The 26,341-nt window shown below is 38.1% G+C and overlaps 1 protein-coding gene across 1 annotated transcript in view; it reads left to right on the top strand.

Moving 5' to 3' along the window:
• Positions 1 to 26,341, top strand: part of Usp20-33 (Ubiquitin specific protease 20/33) — a 348,425-nt gene that overhangs the window by 104,550 nt on the left and 217,534 nt on the right. The window contains exon 5 of the mRNA XM_067150436.2: positions 19,155 to 19,393. Within this exon, the coding sequence (XP_067006537.1) occupies positions 19,155 to 19,393 (239 nt within the window). The remainder of the gene's footprint in view (positions 1 to 19,154; positions 19,394 to 26,341) is intronic.

Below are 26,341 nucleotides of genomic sequence, written 5' to 3'. Positions count from 1 at the left end.
AGGAATGAGGTAGTTTCCTGTTGCTTTCCTCACCCAGCCAAAGTTGCTATTACATATCAGTCTGCCAAGCCCACTGAAATGCATCAACCAACCCTATGAGCAACATTTTTACACCATTCATAGCAGGGATTGGCTGCATAAGGAATTGGCATTACTAGCATCGCTCATACCTCAGTCACATTCATATTGTCAAAACCAAGGATAAGACAGAGATAGATCTGTGAGAGTAACAAAATTACTCTAGCCTATACCAGAAGACATAGTGCACTGTAAACACTAGGTCCTGCCAGCAAAGGCATAAGGCTGATGGTAGAGACATCTAATTGTTGAAAATCCAAGTATATTGCATTAGTTCAAGACCAATTACATAGATGGCCTCATAGAATGCACACAATTTAACTGGATGGAGAAGGTGTACCCCCGGTACTATTATTATTATTATTATTATTATTATTATTATTATTATTATTATTATTATTATTATTATTATTTTAGCAGCACTCTAGCTCAGTCTAGGTATTATTAGTGACTTAGGATTATATAATTTCCACTAATCGTAGTTCATGCGTAGTTCCTTGTCAGGTAATAGCAGCCCATCAGGGCTCCATGCAAAAGTTACGTGAAGCATGCTTGTGAGAGTACAGGAAGTGAAGGGCATATTCAACACTTTTTAATGGATACTACTGTTAATACGAGGATTGGGGCAAAAGTCATGGCAACTATCTTTTTTCTTGTAGATATGTGAACGGATCACAAACGTATGTGTGTCGTGTGGAAGTCCTGCAAGGCATAGTGTGGATGCAGAACAACAGATGGCTACGTGATAGCTGGTAGTAGTGCAGCGAGGGCTGTGAAATCAGTCAGTTGGTGAATGTCGTGCAAGATGGAAGTAACCTGTGTTGAACAGCGCTCTTACATCAAAATAGCCATTCTCCGAGGGAGAAATGCGATGGAATGTCACAGTGAATTAGTTGAAGCCCTTGGGAATAATGGCCTACCATACCGTACAGTAGCACGGTGGGTAGGAATGTTTCGGCAAGGACGTGTGTCAACCAGTGATGAGCAACGTTCGGGACGACCTGTCAGTGTGCGGACTGACATGGCACATGCCGTCATCGAGCAGCTCCTGGATGAAGACAGACGATGGACGCTACTGGAGTTAGAGAGGGCAAGTGGCATCGAGAAACGCACCGTCTACAGGATATTGCGTAATGAGCTGCAACTGTGCAAAATCGCATTGCGGTGGGTACCGCATGCACTGACGGATGTTTAAAGGTGGGTGCGCTATGCATTATGCTCCCAATCACCTTGCACGCTGGCAACAGGACGGTGATCACTTCTTGTCACGAGTAATTGCATCGATGAATTTTGGGCCAGGGCATACGAACCAGAACTGAAACGTCAGTCCGCGGAGTGGCGACATGCTGGATCACCAAGGAGGCAGAAGGTCCGTCAGAATCCTTCCCCAGTCAAATTGATGGTGATCGTCGCGTATGACGTCAGGGCTGTCATTGTTTGCCACTTTGTTCCACATGGCAGAACAATGACAGCACAGTAATACAGGGACTTCCTGGTGCGACAGGTACGACGTGTTCGGGAGAAATGTCCGGATCTTGTGGACAGTGCAATAATCCTGCACGACAATGCAAAATCACATAAAGCAGAGTGTGTAGGGAGCTACTCTGACGTTGGGGATGGGAAGAATTGGAGCACCCACCGTACTCTCCCGACATTTCGCCCTGTGACTTTGATCTCTTTCGAAAGATTGAGGAACCACTATGTGGTAGGCGGTTTGCAACACGAGAGAACATTGCTAATGCTGTGCGCCAACAGGTGACCCGATTCACACATGGTGTGGCAAATGCTGAGGCAAATGGTATTCAGTGCCTCCCACATCGTTGGCAGCGTGTGGTATCAGTAGCAGGGGACTACTTTGAGGGTCTTTGGGCCCAGGTTTGTCATGTCAACTTTGTGTACTGTGTTGTCATTCTTTTGCACTGGGAAGGCCATATTGCCCTGTATACTACCGTAATAAATTAGTGTGTTACAATATTTCCGTGCTATTCATTGTCCACACATGTACTTAATACCTTGTCCTTACGTCTGTATGTCACGTTTTCCAACCAGACTGGTATCTTCAAGAAAAAAAATTAGTTGCCATGACTTTTGCCCCAACCCTCGTATATACTGCATATACTGAATAAATCCCGCATATTTTTTTTTCAAGATTTGGTAGTGGAAATTTGGGGTCTGGGTATTATTTACGTCTTGGTAATTAACTGCACTGCAGAATGAAGGTTCCATATGTGATTGGAAGAAAAATAGTGCGCATTGTGAACAGAGAAGCAGTAACTGCCGTGGATTTCACAGCTGAAAAACAGGATGGCATAGCGGAGTGTCATAGCAACAATTTATTAATTCATTCAGTAAGTGCAATAATTACCACCCCAGGAAACTAATTAAAAATTAAATAATTCAGTAATAGCAGATAGTAACACAGAACCCTAGGTAGCAGGTCAAAGACCAGTGAGTGTATCGCAAGCGTCAGGATCAAATTAAACATTCAACTATCCCAATCAAGGTCACTAGGGGCGACCACAAAACAGGATAATAATACTTGGGTAACATCTGAATGATGGACTAAAGAAGAAGTGGAGAATTATATACTGTATTCACCAATTGCCATGCACCACTTGTTAGAATAATAATTTTTCTTTTGGTCAGTCATCTTAGAGGATGGATGAATTTGTTTTTCTTATAAAACTAGCCTTTTGTTGCAGTAAATATTAGATAATATATGAGGATAATAATTTAAAAAATAATTCATTATCATCAATGTCCCACTCCAGTCGCCTGGGTGTGATTAACAAGCCTCCTCCACTCCTTTCTGTCCTTCCACTTTTCCTGCTCCATTACTTCTGCTACATCCAATCCAGCTTCTCTAATGTCCTTCCAAATCTGATCCATCCACCTTCTTCTCGGTCTTCCAACTGGTCTCTTTTCCTTAACTTCTCTTTCTAATTCCCTTCTTGCTACCCGTTCCTTTCCCATTCTTTTTACATGTTCGAACCATCTCAGTCTTGCCTTCTGTATGTTCTATTTTTAACTCTTGTCTGATTTTAATATTTTGAATTCTATCTCTTCTTGTCTTTTTAACCGATGTTCTTAAAAATTTCATTTCTACTGCTGGGAGCTTACTATCTTGTCTCTTATTTGTTACCAGCGTTTCTAGTCCATATGTTACAACTGGTATGAAATACTGTTTATATGATAATTTCGTTCTATTAGGTACTTTGTCATCCCATAAAAGCTCTCTGACTTGATGATAAAATGATGTAACTTTACTTACTATGTTATTAATTTCAGGGTTAATTTAATTACTTCCATTAATAATGCTACCCAGATATGTAAACTGTTCTACATTCTTTAACTGTTCTCCATCGCTGATCACTTGGCTTTTCTTTTCCACAGTGCAGGACTACAGTTTTCTTTTTACTAATTACCATTCCAAACTCCTTCAGATTTTCATTCCAAATGTCCAGTCTCCTTTGTACTTCCTTTTCTCCCTTTCCCCAAATCACCACATCATCTGCAAATAATGTACCAAAGCGTTCACTTCATCACTACTGATACTCTGTTTTACACGTTTTATGATTTCATCCATCAGTATAATAAACAATAATGGCGACAGTGCACTTCCTTGCTTAAGACCTTTTTTTCTATAAAATGTTTGTCACCACTCCCTATTTGTAAACTGCTGTTACTCTCATGATACAACATTTTTATCTTGTTAATGAATGATTTTGGTACATTCCTTTTCCGTAGACATTCCCATACATGTTTTCTCTTAACTGTATCATAAGCTTTTTCCAAATCCAAAAATACGAAGATGATTTCCTTGTTCTTTTCCAGGTGTTTTTCCATTATAGTTCGTACTGTAAATATAAAGTCCATTGTTGATCTATTCAGTCTAAAGCCATATTGTTCTTCCTCTGTGATTCTATTATATCCCTCAGTCTTTTGTCTATGACTTTCTCCATTATTTTTAGCCCATATTATAATAGAGTTATACCTCTATAATTTTCACATTTCTTCCTATTGAACTATGGTACAATGCTTCCTTGTTGCCAATCTTCAAGTATCCTTTCATCCTTCCATATGGCATTGAGGGCTCGTTATAGCCACTGTAGTCCACTGCTTCCTGCTGCCTTAGTCATATCAACATTGAATTAGTCTTTTCCACTTGCTTTACCTTTGGTCATTGTTTTCACTGCCATTTCAAGTTCCAACCATGTTATCGGGTTCTCTTCTTTTTCTCCATCTATTATTTCCATTTTCTTATCTCCTTCTTCCTCCGACCATCATCCTCATTATGAAGTTTTTCAAAATATTTTGCCATCACCTTCTGAAGACTCTTTTTGTCATGTTCTATGGATCCATCATCTCTCTCTAATGCCTTGATTTTTTTCTTGATTTATTCTTTTCGATTTTATTACTCTGAATAATAGTTTCTGATTCCCTCGACTATCTTGCTCAATTTTTTTGGTAAACTCTCCCCAACATTTCTCCTTTTCTTCCTTGATACTCCTCTTTACTTGTAGTTTCAATCTTTTGTATTCCACATGTAACCTTTCTATCTTATTCTCATCCCTCAGATACGTTTTTTTGCTTTTCTTTATCCATTTCTTTCTTCACCTTGTTCCTCTCTTTTGTTTCTTTTGTCTTTTTTGTCCACCACCGTGTCTCCTTTCCCTTAACCTTTGTTTTTATTTTCCTGCTTACCTCAATTGCTGCTTCCGCAAATGTCTGTCTTAAATTGTCCCACTCTCTTTCTCCACTTCCAATTTCTGCGTTAGGCAACTTCCTTTTTATACAGTCTTGGAATGCCATTCTTTTACCCTCCTCCTCCAATTCCCAAATTCTGATCTTTGGTTTCTTCTTCAGTACAATTTTAGGGATTTTTACTTGTTTTAATTCCACAATTAATAATGTATGATCACCTTCCATACTTTCACTGGGGATTATCTTCGTGTTCATGACGTATCTTCCCCATTCTCGGTCCGTTATTATAAAATCGATGAGTGTTCCATACTGTCCATCCCAACTATATCGGCTGATCTTATGGCTATTCCTCTTCATAAACCATGTGTTCTTTATTATCAGGTTATTTCTGATACGAAAGTCCAACAGTTTCTCTCCATCTTCATTTCTATCGCCATACCCATGTGGGCCCAGAACATTCTCGTATCCCGTTCTATCAGTTCCCACATGCGCATTCAGATCTCCCATTATTATGATCCCATCTCCAATAATATGTGTTTCTAGTTCATTGAGGAAATCGTTTCTTCCATGCTACATCCTGTCTGTGAAGCATACACCTGTACTCTCTTCAGTAGTTCCTTGTTTACATGTATGTGCATTATTATAATTCTTTCATTTACATACTCAACTTCAGCTATTGGTTCAACATTCTGATTCACTATAAATCCCACTCAATTTCTTTTCTCGTTACTGTTACCCATCCAGTACAAGGTGTACCCCTTTCTTAGTTTCTTCGTTCCTTTCCCTTTCCTTTTTATTTCATTTAATACCATGATGTCAAGTCTTCGTCTCTCCATTAGGTCAATCAACTCGTTTTCCTTCCCATTCATTGTTAAAATATTTATCATTTCAAATCTGGTTTTGTTCTGTTATCTAACACTTGCACGGACATCAGCATTAACATCATACTGTGCAACTGTAGTCAGAGACTTGTCAATTCCATTTCCATTTTTAAACTTCCATCCAAGGCTCGTATTATAGTTGAAAGCTAGTACAAATTTACTCATCTGCTGACCTGTTAAGCCTAATGCATCTGAGGATTTTCTTTTGGGGTTTACTCCCTTAGCCTTTGAAGATCTCTCTTCTTCACAAGGCAATGGTTTCCTCTTTTAATTTTCCCTAGAGAGGATGGGTTGCCTTATCCACCATCTTCGCCACTCTGAAGGTCTCCTTCTCTGCCTAAAATGCTGTTGAGGTCTTCACCCGTAACCCTGGGCATGGATTCCACGTTATACCCGGTGAGACTGGGTCCCTGCCTGAACTTCGCTCTCCTTCATACTGGCCTACTGATGTAGAGGATACCCACCCCCGCAACGTGGATGCGCCAGACAAGAATTACTCAAGTGAAGGGTAGGGACGGTGGGTGACCCTATATCCTTTGAGCCGGGTTAATGGTTGTGTATGATGCCACAACCAATCATTATCTTACATTATTTAGAATAATATATTATAAATCAGTGCAGAAGTACATATACTGTTTCCATCCATCCATTCATTATCCATCATATAAAGGCAAAGCCTTGTCGCTGCAGCCACATCCCACGGTCTTCAGCAGTCCTTTTCATCGTGACATAGGAAGCAAAACCCAGCTGAGTGATTATGTTCCTAAGGTATGAGAGACGTGGTCTTCCTCTCGACTTCTTCCCTAGGACCTTTCCTTCGAAGACATTCTGGAGAAAGGTGTCATGTCGTAGGACGTGTCCAAGAAATTTAGCTTTCCTTTGCTCTATTGAATAAATTAAGGTCCGTTTCTCATTAACATTCAAGATTTGGATATTAGTCTTTTTTCTATCCAACTTGTCAGTCTTCTCCAGAACCACATTTCAGCAGCTTCTAGTGTTGATTGTGCTTGTTTTCCCGAAGTCCAGGTCTCACAACTGTAAGTTAGCACACTCCAAACAAATTTCTTCCTGGTTTCAATTCCTGTGTGCTTATTTAACAATAGATTTTTCCTGTTTTGAAACACTTGTTTTGCCATAGCAATTCTTTTTTTGACTTCTGTCAGGCACTAATTATCATTGGTAATAAAGTTACCCAGATAACAAAATTCTTTAACCTGATCTATTTTTTCACAGCCTAATTTAATGTTTTTTCAATTGTCTTCTTCTTTTGAACGACCATCATTTTTGTTTTCTTTGTGTTTATTTTTAGCCCGAACTTCTCTAACGTGTTGTTTAGTATACCGAGCATCCTAGTCATTTTGTGCTCTGAATCAGCTATCAATGCAATATCATCTGCAAAGCGAATACTATGAACTTGTTTACCATTAAAATTTATCCCTTTAGTTTTTTCTTTTACTGTTCTAATAGCGAATTCTATGAAAATATTAAACAGATAAGGTGATAAGGGAAAGCCTTGCTGCACTCCTCTTCTTATTCTCGCTTCTCTTGTCGTTCCCATTGATGTTTATTTCTGGCTTTGGGGGTCTATACAGGTTAAAAAGCAAACATCTGTCCTTCCAATCAAGACCCAACATTCTCAGAGTTTGAAACAATAACTTCCAGTCAACCTTGTTGAAAGCTTTCTCTAAATCCATGAAAGTTACATAAGTTTTCCTGTTAACTTCCAGTCTTCTCTCCAGGATTTGACGCAGAGCTAGAATTGCTTCTCGAGTACCCTTACCTGCTCTGAAGCCATATTGGTCGTCATCTAAATTCTGTTCAATTTTCCTGCTGATTCGACCTTTAAGTATTGTCAGTAGTATTTTAGAAGCATGGGATAGAATGGCTATTGTTCTGTAATCTGAACAGTTCTTGGCATTTCCTTTCTTTGGGAGTGTTATTGTCTGGCTCTTTATGAAATCAGGTGGTATGATTCCTTCTTCATCGCAGTTTGTAATGATATCAATCAATCTTTCATGATGTCTCCACAGTTCTTTAGGAGCTCTGCTGAAATGTTATCAACACCTACGGCTTTTTTATCCTTTAAGAAATGTAGAGCCATATTAAACTCACTTTTTGTAATTGGTGGGCCTTTCCTGTCTACCTCAATCAGGCTCTCATCCTCTACATAATCCCGAATGTTATCTATTTCCTGACCTTCATATACATCTTAAATATATTGCTTCCACCAGTCACCTACTTCCTCATTTTCCAAAAGAATCGTTCCTGCTTTGTTTTTAACCACATTACTTCTGGTTATTTTCTTGTTCTGAAATGATTTTATTTTAAAATATGCTGTATATGATAAATAAAGCAAAGCAAAAGTGGGGAGTGAGAACTTCTTGATTTGTAGGCATGTTGATCTCTATTGATATCAACCCTAAACAGTATTAGTTTAAATAATATTTTAAAATAATGATCAACATAAAGGAAAGACAATTTGTCTGATGAAATCGAAACATTAGTGTTATGAAGGTAATAAATCCATATCACAAACCTGCAGGTTTTCAAACACATTGATAGTTGAAACACAGTCATTTTAAAAATCATTAAGACATCTAAAAATAAATTTGGAAAACAGGTCCAAAGAAACTATGGGAAGTTAAAACTTACATCTTGCAGGTTTTAAAACACATTGATAGTTGAAACACAGTCATTTCAAAAATCGTTAAGACATCTAAAAAGAAATTTGGAAAACAGGTCCAAAGAAACTATGGGAAGTTAAAACTTACATCTTATTTACATCTCATACTGAATAAGATCGAAAAGGGTTGAATTTGGGGCAAAAGTCCTGCCAAATATAAGCTCCTACAAAATGTGCCCGTGCAAGACAATTTCAGAATTCCAACTCCCTATAATGGCTGACAACAGTGGACACAGCCGGTGAGAAGTCTCATCAGTGGGAGGGAAGCTAATCATAGACTCGCAACATAGCTAGGTAAGAACAAATGCTCTTTGACCTTTCTGCTTACAGTCTTAAAAGTACATGAATGCAATAGTCCAAAGTTAGTGGGGTAATTAAATCTTTTTAAAAGAAAAGAAAAAGAAAATATTAATAATTTTTCATGATAATTCAAAGTTGAGCTGATGCTCAACACTGTTCAGGAGGATTAAAAAATGTTTAAGTGGTCTGCAGGGGAGAGATTTTCTGATAGTTGTGTGAATCAGTCTTATTTCCTTTTTTGTGTATTGGGTGTATGATCATTGTTTTCCAAGCTGCAGGAATTGTAGAGTTTGCCCAATTTCCAGTATAATTTCATAAAGTTTTGTTTATGCCATTTTTCCATAGTTCTGCAGTTACTTGGACTTCCCCTGCAGCCTTTTTTTAATAACGATTGAATGACTTCCTAAATTGCCTGGACATACTGTATGATGAGATTGAATCTGGATTACTTTGGGGAAAGAAACAGAAACTATTCTTGACTTGATTCAGTTATGTAGTTTAGAAAAATGTGTTGGGGGAGGGGGAGATATCACAGTTAGCACTATTAGTGTAGGCAATTTCTCCATTTTCATTGGTAAAATGGAGGGATGGTGGGGAAGATTTAGTTAATTTTTCTTTGAAAGTTCTGTAGAAATATTGTGTGGTTTGTTTCTTATATTCGTCTTCTATAATTTGCAGTTTTTCCTCTCCACCTTGTTCACAAATTTTTCTTAACAATTTCTATTATTTTGATGCTCTTGAAGTGTGGTTGATTTTTTGTTGTAAGACCAATATATGCCAGGATTGTTATTTGAGTTGTACGAGTTTGTCACATTCATCCGTCCACCAAGCATGTTTTCTTGTTCTAGTCAGTGGTGCTATTTTTTCTGCCATTTGTTGAAGCGCTGCTTGTATTTATGACCAGTTAGTGGATCTCATATTTCTTTTGCTTTGCTAAAATTTTCATTATTTCTAATATTTTCTACAACATATTTTTGTTTGCAGAGCCTGTTTGGTAAAGGTTCTTTTTTCTGGAATCATGTTGAGAGGGAATTTTGCAGATAATGATTGATCAGAGTCTATGTCCAGTCCTAACTTTTATGATTTCTCTTGTATTTAAACGGGAGATCAGGATGCGATACAGTTGAAATTCACCTAGTAATGGAATAGGCGAGACGCAAATCTTAGTTTTGGAGGGATCTTTTTTAAAGAAAGTTGATTTGAAGAGTAAATCATGACTTGTGCATAACTGAATAAGGTGCTTGCCATTCTCATTAATTTTATGGCCAGACCATGTGCCTACCCAGTATTTATTTCTTTCCTTATCGATTTGGGTATTGAAATCGCCCTTAAGTACTGGATTTGGATTTATTTCGTAAAGTGATTTCTAATAGATTCCAAAATTGTTCTGCTTTGTCAGGTTTCTCTTTGTTTTAACTAGAGTAGAAATTTTATTTCCTGATTTGTCATGGCAGAAAGGTATCCTGAGTATGATTTAAACATCACAACTGGGTCAGACAGATTTATCCATCATAAAGCTTGTAAAAAATTGTGGACAGCTGGCTGTAACTTGTTCGCCTGGTTTTCCTTTTAAAGCCCTGTAGTTTTCTGAATTGAAGTGGCATTCATCCATGTATCTTGATTCTTGATATGAAGTCTTTTTATCGTTACGTTCTCTAGAATTATTTAAAGTATTTTTCAGTTTTCATACTTTCAGGAGAAGGTTGACATTAAATGTCATAAGCCAACCATGATTTTGGTTTTATTTTATTATTCTTATGGGGATTTGAGGTACACAGACTTACCTCCTTGCACACTTTTGTGCTCTTCCCTGAATCTGAATAGACCACACACAGTTTTTCAACTGTCCCTCTTGAATAATTTATTCTAGAAGGTGCTTCCTTCATGCTCATTTGCTTCGTTGGAGTTTTGACTGAGATTTCAATCAGATTAAACTCAGAGTTCCACTTCTGATTGTTGTTAGGTCAGCTGTCACTAACATGTGGAACTGTCATGCCCTTTAGACTGATATATGGCCATCATATACCTTTTACTTACATTAACCCGAGCACTGGGTTGCCCCTTCTACCATTTGCACTGTTCCGAAGTCCATCTTCTCCGTTGCAGATGTAATTGAAGACTTCAGGGCCCTCCATATGTATGTCCTCAGCATTTTAAATCACCCAGGAATTGGGCTACCTGTTGTCCCATGGATCCGAAAATCATCCCTATAGGGTATCCCCCTATCTACCACCTGGGGCCTCGCTCCGAGTGGGTAAGGTTCCCCTGGTTACTTATTGAAAGTTAACAGTACCCGCAAAAGCTGAGGTTATTTGCGTAGGTATCATATTTCATTAAATAAATAAATAGTGCAATAACCACAGAACAGATTTCCTTGGTAAAGCCTTATATGAATTCAATATCTATTCAAAAATATAGATGGTTTAAACTCAAGTTGTGTACTGAGTTAACTTCTTTTAATTTTCTCTTCAACAGCTGGACGAAGGCCTTGAGACAATCAAGCTAGAGGGAGAATCACATCATTACCTGATGGTTGACAGCCACTCAGTTCCCTTGGAGTTTCCAGCGTGTTCATATAGAATTGGCTTGCCATCTACATTACTTGTGACGAGTTTGGTTACTCAGGGAAGGCCAGAGAAATGCAGCTGTGTTTTTTGTAATGAATCTGGATGTAGGAATTTCGTGTACATTTCATTAAATGAATTTCATTGCAAAGCCTGTATTGTCAATAGCATATTTTTTAAGGGCATAATCAAAGGTTCCACCTTTATAATACTAAAAAATTGTTTTATTACGGTAACATTAACAAGTGTCGGGACATGTTTCGTCCTTCTTTTTGGACATCAGCCAAAAATTCTTATAAGTAAAATAGACAAGGTCACAAATACACATTAAAATATGATTTGAGTTGCCGAATATGTCAAGTTAAAATAGGTGATAAAATTCAAAGTATGTTCTTAAAATGTTGGAGCTGAATTGCTTTTTTGTTTTTTTGTTTCATCAAGGATAGAATAGTGCTAATGGGTGATTTAAATGCAAGAGTTGGGAATAGAACTGAAGGATACGAAAGGGTGATTGGTAAATGTGGGGAAGATATGGAAGCTAATGGGAATGCTGGACTTCTGTGCTGGTGTGGGTTTAGCTGTTACGAATACATTCTTCAAGCATAAGGCTATTCACCGTTACACATGGGAGGCTAGGAGTACTAGATCCATAATAGACTATATCTTAACTGACTTCAAATTCAGGAAATCTGTTAGGAATGTATGAGTTTTCCAGGGATTTTTCGATGATACAGACCACTATCTGATCTGTAATGAACTAAGTATCTCTAGGCCTAGGGTAGAGAAAGTGAAATCTGTCTGCAAACGAATAAGGGTAGAAAATCTCCAGGACGAGGAAATTAGACAGTAGTACCTGGATATGATTAGCGAGAAGTTATGAACAGTAGACAGTAAGCAGGTTCAGGATATAGAAAGTGAATGGGTGGCATACAGGGATGCTTTAATAGAAACAGCAAGGGAATGCCTAGGAACAACTGTGTGTAAAGATGGGATAAGGTGAACATCTTGGTGGAATGATGAAGTGAGAGCAGCTTGTAAACGTAAAAAGAAGGCTTATCAGAAATGGCTCCAAACAAGGGCCGAGGCTGACAGGGATTTGTACATAGATGAAAGAAACAGAGCGAAACAAATAGTTGTTGAATCCAAAAAGAAGTCATGGGAAGATTTTGGTAATAACCTGGAAAGGCTAGGTCAAGCTGCAGGGAAACCTTCCTGGACAGTAATAAAGAATCTTAGGAAGGGAGGGAAAAAGGAAATGAACAGTGTTTTGAGTAATTCAGGTGAACTCATAATAGATCCCAGGGAATCACTGGAGAGGTGGAGGGAATATTTTGAACATCTTCTCAATGTAAACGGAAAAAATCCTGGTGGTGTTGTGAACAGCCAAGCTTATGGAGAGGAGGAAAATGATGTTGGTGAAATTATGCTTGAGGAAGTGGAAAGGATGGTAAATAAACTCCATTGTCATAAGGCAGCAGGAATAGATGAAATTAGACCTGAAATGGTGAAGTATAGTGGGAAGGTTGGGATGAAATGGCTTCATAGAGTAGTAAAATTAGCATGGAGTCGTGGCAAGGTACCTTCAGATTGGACAAAAGCAGTAATTGCACCTATCTATAAGCAAGGGAACAGGAAGGATTGCAACAACTATCAAGGTATCTCATTGGTTATTGTACCAGGCAAAGTATTCACTGGTATCTTGGAAGGGAGGGTGCGATCAGTTGAGAGGAAGTTGGATGAAAACCAGTGTGGTTTCAGACCACAGAGAGGCTGTCATGATCAGATTTTCAGTATGCGCCAGGTAATTGAAAAATGCAACGAGAGGAATAGGCAGTTAGTTGTGTTTATGTTTTGTAGATCTAGAGTGGTGTCTGGCCAGGTTATCCTGCTACGGTATGGAGTAGACCTTACAGCCAGCGACTCAACGCCGAGTGTTGGGCGGCGGGAAATAACCTGACACCCTAAAGGAGCCAACGGCTTATGGCGGAGGAGCTCCCCTAGGAGGGTGATGGTCCCTTAGTGGAGGAAATGTCACTAGAATCCATCAGGTAGCGTCTGTACTTCATGTTAGGAGCGGCTACCAACAGCGTCTGTTCTCCATGTTAGGGGCGGCTGAGTCTACACCAGTGAAGGCAAGGGGAAACCACACTGGTATAAATTCCCAGGAAATCACTATGGCGAGAAATCAGAAAGAAACTGCCCCTAGTCCCGGGCAGCCCTTAAATGGGCAAGGGTTGCTAAGAATCTCCCGGCTCAAATTAGTGAATTCCGCAATAAGAATGTGGACTTGGAACGTCAGAAGTCTCTATGCATCTGGCAAGCGTGACAATCTTATCAAGGAAATGGTTAGATTAAGAACACCATTAATGGGAATTAGTGAAGTTCGCTGGCCTGGTGCAGGTAAATGTCATCGTGATGATGGTACATTCTATTACTCTGGTAGCGAAGATAATGATAAAGATCATAGAAATGGAGTCGGAATATTTATAAATTCTGAACTTACGAAGTATGTCAGCAACTTTGTACCAGTCTCTGATCGAATCGTGTTATTACAGCTTTCATGCTCACCTTTTAACCTAAACATCTTGCAGATATATGCACCAACAGCGGACAAAAAGTATGATGACGAAGTAGAAACATTCTATGAACAACTTGGAACTGTTCTTAAAGACCTGAAGAAGGATGAAATAACTGTCATAATGGGTGATTTCAACGCAAAAATTGGTCAAGGGCGTCGTTCCGACTTGGTAGGCAAATTTGGGCTTGGTAAATGCAATGACCGGGGGGAAAAGCTGTACGAATTTTGTGTAGAACATCAAATGGTTCTCACCAATACATGGTTCAAACTTCCAAAACGTCGTTTATACACATGGAAAGCTCCTAAAGATGATCCTCAGAATCCTGACTCAACAAGGAATCAAATTGATTACATTCTGATAAATAAGCGTTTCAGAAATTCCATCAAAAGTGTCGCAGCATATCCAGGTGCAGATATTTCCTCGGTTCATAATCCATTGATAGCTAACATAAGAGTTCATCTGAAAATCATGAAGAATAAGCCTAGAAGAAAGGTACTAAATATCCCTAATCTACAAATTTGTGAAACTCGGCAGAAAATTGCTCAGGATTTGAATAGGCATTTAAAATAAATCAATACCAATAACTGTGAAACAGCAAATGATTTGTGGAATCAGTTTAAAAGTCGGGTAGAGGTACTTCTTCAAAAAAAAAGATACATCCAATGAAGAAAAAGAAATGGATGACGGATGATATTCATGAACTAATGGAACAACAAAGATTAGTAAACATTGATGCAGAGGAATGCAAAAAATTACAACGCCACATAAGGAAAGAAATACGTGCTGCGAAAGAGAACTGGATGAAAGAACGATGTGTGGAAATGGAAATCTTTCAGTCTAAACATGATCTGTTCAATATACATCGAAAATTAAAGGAAATAGCTGGCACGTACAGAAAACGTAACCTTTCTGTACTGGTTGATGCCACAAACAGGCCTATTATTAATGAAGAAGAAGTTTTAAATACTTGGGAAAATTATCTGATAGAACTTGTCTTTGATCAGAGAGGTGAGGAAACTAACCAATGAGCTAATTGTGAAGGCCCTGACATTCTTAAATCAGAAGTGCTATATGCTGTGAAAGTTTCAAAAAGCAAGAAATCACCAGGTCCAGATAACATCCCTGTAGAACTTCTTCAAATGATTGACGAAGACAATATCCAATTCTTGGTAAAGTTGTTCAATATTATATATAATACTGGAGACATCCCATCTGACTGGCTGTTATCTACATTCATCACGTTGCCAAAGAAGCAAAAGGCATGTAAGTGTAATGACTATAGGCTAATAAGCCTCATGAGCCACACACTTAAAGTATTCCTTCGTGTAATACATAACAGAATCAAGACTAAGTGTGAACAAGACCTCGACGAAACACAGTTTGGGTTCAGAAATTCTTTTGGTTCAAGGGAAGCATTGTTTGCGCTAAATATCCTAATTCAGAACAGTCTAGATCAACAGCAAGGAGTGTTTGCTTGTTTCATTGATTTTGAAAAGGCATTTGACAGAGTACAACATCCAAAATTTGTAGAACTCCTAAAGGATATAGGAGTTGACAGCAAAGATATCCGCATTATTGAAAACCTTTACTGGAGACAAAAGGCCGTTGTCCGAATCGGAAATCAAACTACAAATGAGATAGCCATCCAAAGAGGAGTTGGACAAGGTTGTGTTTTTGTCTCCATTGTTATTCAACCTTTACTCGGATCAAAATTTTCTAAACAGCTTTAGAAAATCAACAATATGGAATAAAAGTAAATGGTGGCATAATTAACAACATAAGATATGCGGATGATACAGTCATCTTGTGTGACAGTTTTGAAGGTCTCCAACTCCTGCTCAATAATATTAGTGTAGTAAGTGAGGACATGGGACTAAAAATAAATGTAAACAAGACCAAGTTCATGATCTTCAGCAGACGTGCCAATGCTGAGGCAATCTTACAACTAAATAACAGACAGATTGAGAGAGTAACCACTTTTAAATATCTGGGTGCCATTGTCACTGAACAACTTGATTCCGAGAAAGAAGTGAAACAAAGGATAGCAATAGCACGAAAAATATTTATAAAAATGAAATCTTTCTTTTGCAATGACTACTTAAATTTAAAACTTAGACAGAGGATGGTCAAGTGCTATATATGGTCAGCCTTGCTATATGGTGTGGAAACGTGGACTCTCAAGAATATATCAGTGAAACGCTTGGAAGCCTTTGAAATGTGGATCCACCGTAGGATGCTCAGGATTTCGTGGGTTGCTCGATTAACGAACCAAGAAGTACTCGGAAGGGCAGGAGCAAGTCGGGAACTTGTTCAAACAATAAAACTCCGGAAGATCTCTTACCTTGGCCACATCCTTAGAAATGACCGTTACCTCATCTTACAGCGGATTGTACAAGGCAAAATACAAGGTCGAAGAAGTGTCGGGAGGAGGCGAACATCATGGCTTGGAAACATCAAAGAATGGACTGGAATTCACAGTGTTGAAAGACTTTTCCACCTAGCAAGAGATTGTACTGCATTCGCCACAGTGATCGCCAACGTCAGGGGGACCTGATACGGTACTATGAAGAAGAAAAAGATCTAGAGAAAGCTTATGACAGGGTAACAAGGGAAAAGATGTTTGCCATACTGGGGAACTATGGAATTAAAGGTAGATTATTAAAATCAATCAAAGGCATTTATGTTGACAATTGGGCTTCAGTGAGAATTGATGGTAGAATGAGTTCTTGGTTCAGCGTACTTACAGGGGTTAGACAAGGCTGTAATCTTTCACCTTTGCTGTTCGTAGTTTACATGGATCATCTGCTGAAAGGTATAAAATGGCAGGGAGGGATTCAGATAGGTGGAAATGTAGTAAACAGTTTGGCCTATGCTGACGACTTGATCTTAATGGCAGATTGTGCCGAAAGCCTGCAGTGTAATATCTTGGAACTTGAAAATAGGTGCGATGAGTATGGTATGAAAATTAGCTTCTCGAAGACTAAATTGATGTCAGTAGGTAAGAAATTCAACAGAATTGAATGTCAGATTGGTGATACAAAGCTAAAACAGGTCGATAATTTCAAGTATTTAGGTTGTGTGTTTTCCCAGGATGGTAATATAGTAAGTGAGATTGAATCAAGGTGTAGTAAAGCTAATGCAGTGAGCTCGCAGTTGCGATCAACAGTATTCTGTAAGAAGGAAGTGAGCTCCCAGACGAAACTATCTTTACATTGGTCTGTTTTCAGACCAACTTTGCTTTACAGGAGCGAAAGCTGGGTGGACTCGGGATATCTTATTCATAAGTTAGAAGTAACATACATGAAAGTGGCAAGAATGATTGCTGGTACAAACAGGTGGGAACAATGGCAGGAGGGTACTTGGGATGATGAGATAAAGGCTAATTTAGGAATGAACTCAATGGATGAAGCTGTATGCATAAACCGGCTTCGGTGGTGGGGTCATGTGAGGCGAATGGAGGAGGATAGGTTACCTAGGAGAATAATGGACTCTGCTATGGAGGGTAAGAGAAGTAGAGGTAGACCAAGACGTCGATGGTTAGACTCGGTTTCTAACGATTTTAAGATAAGAGGTATAGAACTAAATGGGGCCACAACACTAGTTGCAAATCGAGGATTGTGGCGACGTTTAGTAAATTCACAGATGCTTGAAGACTGAACGCTGAAAGGCATAACAGTCTATAATGATAATATATGTATGTATGAATTGAAGATAAAATTGTTGAACACATGTAATAGTTCCATTAAAAGTTTGATGATCGAGTTCTTATGTTAGTGTGATGATGTAATGTTAACAATACATGATGATGTCCGAAAAGGACGAAACATATCCCGACACTTGTTAATGTTACCCTAATTAAACATAATCTTTTAGTATTGTAAAGGTGGAACCTTTGATTGTACCCTTAAAAAGTATACTTCGTGTACACATGTGATGAAAATTATCGCAGGGGAGGTACCGGTATGTTGTATGCTGATGTGTTTTGAAATCTTTCATTGGAGGAATCTACCATATCTGAACACAGGGTGTTAATTCATTGTGTCTACTGCCATGTGTTGCATTTCACTAATGAGGCAGGTAATGGTAATTTCAATTCCTGTTGGCATAACAGCCTAATTTCCCTTTTAGTACTGCAGGTAAATAAGCAGGTAAAGGAGTTATTTCTTAACAGCACCAATATTGGAAAATACAATAGTATGATGTGTTAACAGTGACCACATATGGTGCGTGGTTGAATGAAAGGCCAAGATGCTGATGTGGCATATGCAAAGAACATTTTATACACAGAAATTCTATTACAGAACAACACAACCACCTAGGCAGCTTTGCTGACTTTGTTGAAGAAGAACTCTCAATTAATAGGCTTCTTACTTCATTTAAATATTTTTAAACATTGTCAATAAATGAAGCTATTGCTCCAACAAGCCATTACTCGTATATCATTTCAGTTCAATAAATAATTTTCTGTTTTAAACGTAATAGCCGGGCTGAGTAGCTCAGATGATTGAGGCGCTGGCCTTCTGACCCCAACTTGGCAGGTTCGATCCTGGCTCATTCCGGTGGTAGTTGAAGGTTCTCAAGTATGTCAGCCTCATGTTGGTAGATTTACTGGCATGTAAAAGACCTCCTGCGGGTATAAATTCTGGCATCTTGGTGTCTCTGAAAACCGTAAAAGTAGTTTGTGGGACGTAAAGTAAATAGCATTATCAAACTTGAAATACCATTATAAAAGTCTATAGTTGACATTTTGATATGCAAATATCAAATTAGAGCATGAAAGGAAGAAACAAAGGTCGTTCCCCCCTCCCTCCTTTTTATCTGAGTAGGCCTGTGCATTTAGAGAATATAGCTAATCATTATCCCATTCACAGTTACCCTTCTTTTTTTTTTTTTTTTTACCATGGAATTTATTAAAGAAAGTGTCTTAATATATCTACATTCAGAGAATTATATCTGTTGGGAGAGCTGCAGAATACCTAAACTTTTCCGAAAACTATGGCATTGGATTTATCATAAATGCAGATTTGTTTTGCAAATGTATCACTGGAAGCTGTATTTAAATCAGAGGCGAAGAAATTAACTGAATTACCTGCTAACAGATCATTCAAATGGTTAAAATGTGGATGATTTTTGTATCAACCATCAATACTCTGGAATATTTTCAAAGTACTCTGATTTATATCCAGAGAAAATAATGGTGTAGAACAATATTTCTGCTGAAATTTTGTTACTAATGTGATATAGGATCCATTCTTAATTATTTGTTTTTATTAACTTTTTTCATCAGCGTTATATGTTTGTTGTGTTCTGGAATGACAGTAAGATTTTCAGAAAGATGGTAAGTTTAATCATTTTGTGATTGTAGGTTTGACTGGTCTTCAGAACATTGGCAATACTTGCTACATGAATTCAGCTCTCCAAGCTCTGTCCAACACCCCTCCACTGACCCAGTTCTTTCTCGACTGTGGAGCATTTCTCCTCGGCAAGGGTGGAGATAAGAAACCGGGTCTGTCTCGAAGTTACCATCGACTGGTGCAGGAGATGTGGCATCGAAAGCGGCCTGGCTATGTTGTACCTTCGGGCATCCTCTATGGAATTCGCAATGTAAGAACTTAGCATCATGATCATGGCTTCTCTTAGTAGTTTGGTAGCATAGGTCACATCTATTACTTTGTCCCTTGAGGGAGGGTCAAAAGTTGAAAGTAATAATACATTGTAATATATACTTCTATAAGACCAGCTCCTTGGTTGAATGGTCAGTGTAGTGGCCTTCGGTTCAAGAATACTGAGTTTTGATTCCCAGCTGGGCTGGGGATTGTAGCATGCTGTTGATGATCAAACCAGCCTTTGGGCTGAATAGCCAACATACATACATCGTTAATTCCTCTAGCTTGGGGCTGGGAGTTCATATTCATCTTAATACATTCCAGTTCATTTACATACACCACACTATCAACCACCACAGAAACCTTTAATAGCGACTACATTCCTCTCTATCTCCATATAGGGTTTACATTGTAAAGGACATCCAGCCATAAAATTGGACCAAATTCTTAAGCGGCGATCCCAAGTAATTGGAGGGGGGCACGAAGAAGGAGGAGAACAAGATCATCATCTTCAAACTTTGTGATATACTTTTCTTAGGTTTATGAGAAAGTGAACATTTTAATCTTCTTCATTGGATGGCAAAGGTAGATAATTTGTCTGTATGAAAGTTCACTTGCTTCCCCATATAAGCTGTAAGAGGACATTTTAAAATTCCATTGCTGCTTTATGTTGGTGCTGTTAATTTATTTAACACTATCGTGGGGCTACATATAAAGCATAAAAAATATTGTGAATGTTAATAACATTATCCTTTAAAAAAATAACAATTGGATTCATGACAATAACATGGAAATGAATTCTTAAATTATACCTTCTCATTTAAACCACAAAATCATATTCTTATTTCTAAATACAGTAACTGTGTACTGCTGAGAAGTTCATTCACCAGAAATATTGGAAACATCCTTGGCAACAAACTGAACTGGAAATATCATGTGAAACAGTTAAAAGTATGGTGGTAGAGATGACTGGCAAAAGTTTCCCGTTGAAACGCACAAGATATTCATTAAATCCTACAATACCTACATCACAGCAATCCTTGTAGGCAATATCAAAGAACTCATCTCTTCAAGATACCTGATCAGTGTCTTGTAGCTCGTTACTGGAGCAGTGAAATTAAATTATACCCGTAGTAAAAATGAAGCTGCAAGCAGGCAAGCTCATTCCTTGATCCACTAAGATTACTTCAGAGACATTGGACAAGGAAAAAACCCTCCAAAGACATAACAAAGATCCTTTTGGTTTCATCTAGGGTTAAATAAAATAAATCACAATACACTAGACAACTCACTACAATACCTTCAGATCTTCTGTAAACCTTCATGTATAGGTGTGCGCAAAAGGAACTGATCCCTAAAAGTTTTCAAGCAACTAATTAGAAGTCTGCAGGTGGTGGTGGTGGTGGTGGTGGTGGTGGTGGTGGTGATTATTGTTTTAAGAAAAGTACAACTGGGCAACCATTCTCTATACAGACTAGAGAGGGAGAATTAAATTAAATGCATTGATGGTTCACAAGAGGATGAATATCTCTCTCTCTCTCTCTCTCTCTCTCTCTCTCATTCTTGTAGCCTAAAATATTAAAAAATCGAATGATATGCTTTATTACTTCTTATATGATTTATGTTTTAATTTTATTGGAATTGGTATCTGTATTTTAATTTTTAAGTTTAATGTTTAATTTAATATTTTAATATTATAAAATGTAGTTAGTATATTCATAAACTTGTATTGTGTTATAAGTAGACGCTACATAAAGGGGCTTTTCAGCCTCAGTGGCATGTATATCATCATCATCAATACATTCAAATTCAAATTCAATTCTCCATAGTTCATCCCATTGCAGTGAAAGGTGACAAATTTTCAAATGAAAGCTTGTTCATTTGACCTTCTGAATAAACTAAACCACACTTCTCACTTCCACTTTAGTGGAAATTCACACTACAGTATATGATCATACACTTAAATGATTAACAAAACTCTGAAAAAGACTGCAGGAACATAACAAATACCTTATTCATAGGTGGATCTCTTCTCACACTGCAGTTACTGGGAGTAAAACTGCTAAGAAGCTGATAAAGAAAGGCACCAAACTATCTCATACCACATTTAGATATAATGTATTAACTGCAGAAATCTATGTTAAAAAAAAAAGAATGAAACTAAAGAGTAAACAAAAGACATTAGCCAAGAAATATGGTAGGTACAACCCTTTTAAAAACACAACAGATGGAACAAATTAAATACAAGTGAAGAAGTCTTTGTTGATTTCATCCTGATTTCATCCAATGTAAGAGTTGCCATAACTGTCTCACTGCTCACTTAAGGCTTTCATGATTAATAAGAGTGGTGGATGTGATGGTGGGTGTTTTAAGGGACAAAACTTTTGGACTTTCAATCCCTCTTAAGTTCAAAATTAGCAGAAAAGAAGAGTTCCAGCCCTTAAACAAATTAATTCATCAGCTTTAGAAAGAGAGAGGCTGTGAAAGGTAGAAAGAGTAATACTGTCTGGAAAGAGAACACTAGTTGACTGAGGGAGGGTTCATAGGAAAGAGAAAGGAACCTGACATAATAAACTGGTAACAATTCCAGTCTCAGTTGGGGCTAATAGTTGCCACCTTATGCTCCCATGTTGAGAGCAGGAGGAAAGTAATACCTATTGTTAACTTCAGTCAAGAATGGAGAACGCATATTTTCACTGCCAAAAACTAGATAGAAACCTCAGACAAATATTATCACTCAACTTGCTAATGGATAATGGTGTGGAGTCGTTTGCAACAATAATAGTATTTTGCCACTTAAGAATAGAGACCTTGTATCTATCAAAAATATTATTTTACAGGAATATGAAAAAAACAAACCACATCTTGTATGGTTGAAAGTGTGAGGGTTGGGGAGGGGTGGGGGATGTGCAAATTAAAAATTATAATTAAATATTGTAGTAATTATATTGATTCGTACAATTTTGTTCTTTTAAGATTTTCATTTTGCACTTATGATGCATTTGTAAACGAAATTGCAGATTTGGGGTGTCCTTTCTTTAGCGACGATTTACGTTTAAGGAAATATTAAGCATAACTTGAATTCTTCATAATAAATAACATTAACAAGGGAAGACTCTTAGCTCGGGAGATAGTAGGTTCGAATCCCACTATCGGCAGCCCTGAAGATGGTTCTCCGTGGTTTCCCATTTTCACACCAGGCAAATGCTGGGGCTGTACCTTAATTAAGGCCACGGCCGCTTCCTTCCAACTCCTAGGCCTTTCCTATCCCATCGTCGCCATAAGACCCATCTGTGTCAGTGCGACGTAAAGCCCATAGCAAAAAAATACTCTTAGCTCGAACGGGAATTAGTTCATAAAACTGTGTACACAGACCCATCTCACGATTCTAAACAAGCTTGTTTAGTCCACAACGGCGCTTGTAATCTTGGAGAAGAGGGAGTTGAAACTCCATTCAGTCACTTACTTCAGCTAGTAGTTGACATGTTTACTGTGAGTGTCGCAGTATTTTCATATGGATACACCAAACATGAACAAAACCATTAATATTTGGAATGTTGTAAATATCATGGCATCCACGTTAAAAAGATTGTATAGGACATGACAGTTCATGACAGTTCATGGATTGCTCAACTGCGATAACACTGGATGGGATTGTGGACCAAAAAAAAAAAAAAGACTTGTAGACAAGAGGGTAATTACTAGTTTTAAAGAGTGTTGTGCTGTTGTCAGTGGTGAAAACAGTACCCCTCAAAGAGAGGTCAGCAGTTCTACTGAATAGAAAGAACTACATTTTCGGAAGAAGATCTTGATCATATTTATGATTATCATACACCGCCATGTAAAGTGATGATCTACAGCACCATCCAGACGTCCACCTCTGAATAGTACGTTGAACATCGGGATGATTTTTGATTATGTGGAGCAAAGAAAAAAAAAAAAGATTTAATAAACATCATTTTCAAGGAAACAATGTGGTTAAAGAAGTAGCGATAAAACAAAGCATTCTGTCCCATTCTGACGTAGCAAGGAATGAAGGAAATTGTGTCCATTACTGGCACCTGAAATTTTGGGTAATGTAAAAAACAAGAGAAATTTGGCACACAAATTTTAAATGCTCTACAGATTTTATAACACATCTCAAGAAAGAATACAGAATGTGCCCTAGACACATCACTACCTTCATGACAACCAGAGGTATAGAGTGGAACCTCGATTATCCGTTCCCGGAAAATACATTTTCCCGGAATATGCGTTCAAATTACGTGGTCCCGCGAGCATTGTAATTAAATCAAGTTGTAAAAGTCCCACATTATCCGTTCCTCGAAGAAACGATTTCCCGGATCAACCGTCCAGAAATTCCAGTCCCATCAACGCTAAGTCCTCGATCAATCGATTTTTAATAAACTGTATCTCATGAAAGGACAGCTATGACATACTTATGGATCTTGGCGTTAATGCTCCGTCATTGCGATAATTAGAGCAAGTACTGTACCAGTACTGGAAAAGCAATCGGCGGTGAACTTGCATAAGAGACCATCTTAGCATCGCATTCGAGTGGTGTTGTTTAGAGAATCTCGGAAAATCATAAAGCAGAGAGTGGCCACAACAATTGTAAAGAGACACGGCGCATTTCGGCAGCTGTGCTTGAAGACTGAACGAGTTTCGTCAAATGTTCGCACTTATAAAACGCCCATATCATATCCAGGGTTAGATGTTTATTTTTTACATTTTTTTTGATCGTACTGCTGAACAGGTTTTCGGCACTTTGCTCAGGGCACTGTAGAGTAACTGGGCTTTCAGACAGGAATCGAAACTGCTCCTTAACACAAATTCAGTATTTTTGATATTATTGTACATGATTATGTTAGCGAGACCAGAACAGATGTTGCACAAAAAAGAAAACCATGGGAGGTCTTGAGATTGCCTATAACTGTTTAGGTCCTAATGTAAGACTGAGAATTTTGCGTTTTCGCGTTAAAATACCAAAAACCGCAGTTGTTTTATTTGTGCACGTTACATTTAAATGGTTGGTATCATTTCCAACTCGTACTGACGTGTAGTGAGCGCGCTCTCCAGATGACCTCAAGGTCACAAATAACTGTAATTTCTGAAGTTTTGATATTTCTTTTATCTTTCCAATTTGATTGGATTTGTGATGGGCAGAATTGAATATAATGCATTCAAGAACTTTTAAGAATCAATACTTTATTTGAAACCATGTTTTCGAGTTCAACATAACCTTTAAAAGTCGAGGTTAGCCTAATTTACGCGGTACGAGATTTCCAAAAACTGGCTTTGAACAATATGCCAGAGACCAAATTGAAGATTAAGAAATGAAGAGATTTCGCCATCATGTTGGGTGCTTTTGTATCTAATGTGCTTTATTTTATTAGATGAGAGAATTAAAAACTACTTGTGGTAGATTATTTGTTGGCTTGGCGTTATTAGATTTTCGAAGAGTTTGGCTAGCCTAATCAAAGTTGCTGAACTGAAAGAAGTTTCACTGGAAACTGACGAAGATTCCCCTGTAAAATTGAATATAAAGTATCAAGATTTTGAACTCGCGTACCGGTAATTAATGCGGTTTCGCTGTCTAACATGCCTGCCTCTCATCCAGAGGGCCCGGGTTCGATTGCGACCAGGTCAGGCAATTTTACCTGGATATAAGTCTGGTTCCAGGTCTACTCAGCCTACCTGAATACATTTAATTGTGGAGCTATCTAACGGTGAGATGGTGACCCTGATCTAAAGAGCCAGGAATATCGGCCGAGAGGATTCGTCGCACTGACCATGCATCACCTCATAATCTGCAGGCCTTCGGGCTGAGCAGCGGTCGCTTAGCAGGCAAAGGCCCATTGGGGCTGTAGTTTGGTTTGGTTTAGGAGTTTTTGTAAGATTATAATTATACATATTTCATTTTTGTAATGTTTAGCCAAATTGTTGATGGGTTTTCATTCATTCCCGGATTTTCAGTTTTCCCGTGTTGTACATTTTATTTTCATGTTCCCTCGAAAAAACGGAGAATCGAGGTTTCACTGTATAAGATGACCAAGATATTTGCCAGTGTGGAGCCTGTTTTGTCGAATATGTTATCGAGAAAACTGCAAGTTTCCAAATACAGCCAATCTGCATTTGGAATTCCGATCAAAATAGTTTTAAATAGGAACTCCATTTCAGTTCATCAGTTTTTAGAAAAGGGGAAAAAATCAAACATGAAATTTGCAATATATGAACACCAATATTTACTCTGGTTTGAAGAACATATTGTACATATTATGGTTGATTGCTTTGTTGGTTTTAATTTTTAAAATGTCCTGTCCATCTTGTTTAGTAAAGTCATTATGACATCAGCTTTGAAACAACACACACATTGCTTCACTATGTCAGTTGCCTCCATCACTTTTGACTTTTGACACAATAGGAATTGGCTCAGGATCTGGCTTATCACTTTCATCCTGCACTGATGCTGCCTCTGCTTTCTGTTCAAGTATTTCATCTGTTATCATAGTTTTACACAGTGGGAGATCAGCAACATTGAGTATGTTTTGAAGAGACATCTCCTGCTATTTGGTGCCATTTTTCACTCACGGAAAACTCATCTAGCATGATGTCATTACCGAGAACACTACAAAAGCCAGCTGCATTGAGGAAGTTCTGAGTGATGTTTCGCTCCACAGAATCTTGCACAGCCTTAATGAAATACCTGGCATCTAAGACTGCGATTTTTCTCATCGTTGATTCCAGTGCAGCCAATCTTCTCTGTACCAGCCTCTTATGATACTTTTACTTTTAATACTGTGTTATTCCTTGATCTAATGACTGTAGCTTACTCATGCAGTTTGCTGGGAGGAAAATGGTCTTTATGCTTCTCGAATTAGAAAATTCTGGGCGATGAGTTGCGCACTGATCTATCAGAAGTGGAGCTTTTCTGTTTCTTACGCCA

Source organism: Anabrus simplex, chromosome 6 (assembly GCF_040414725.1).
Source record: "Anabrus simplex isolate iqAnaSimp1 chromosome 6, ASM4041472v1, whole genome shotgun sequence".
Classification (NCBI taxonomy): Eukaryota; Metazoa; Arthropoda; class Insecta; order Orthoptera; family Tettigoniidae; genus Anabrus; species Anabrus simplex.
Note: the sequence above shows the minus strand (reverse complement) of the source record. Positions and strands in the feature narration are given on the sequence as shown.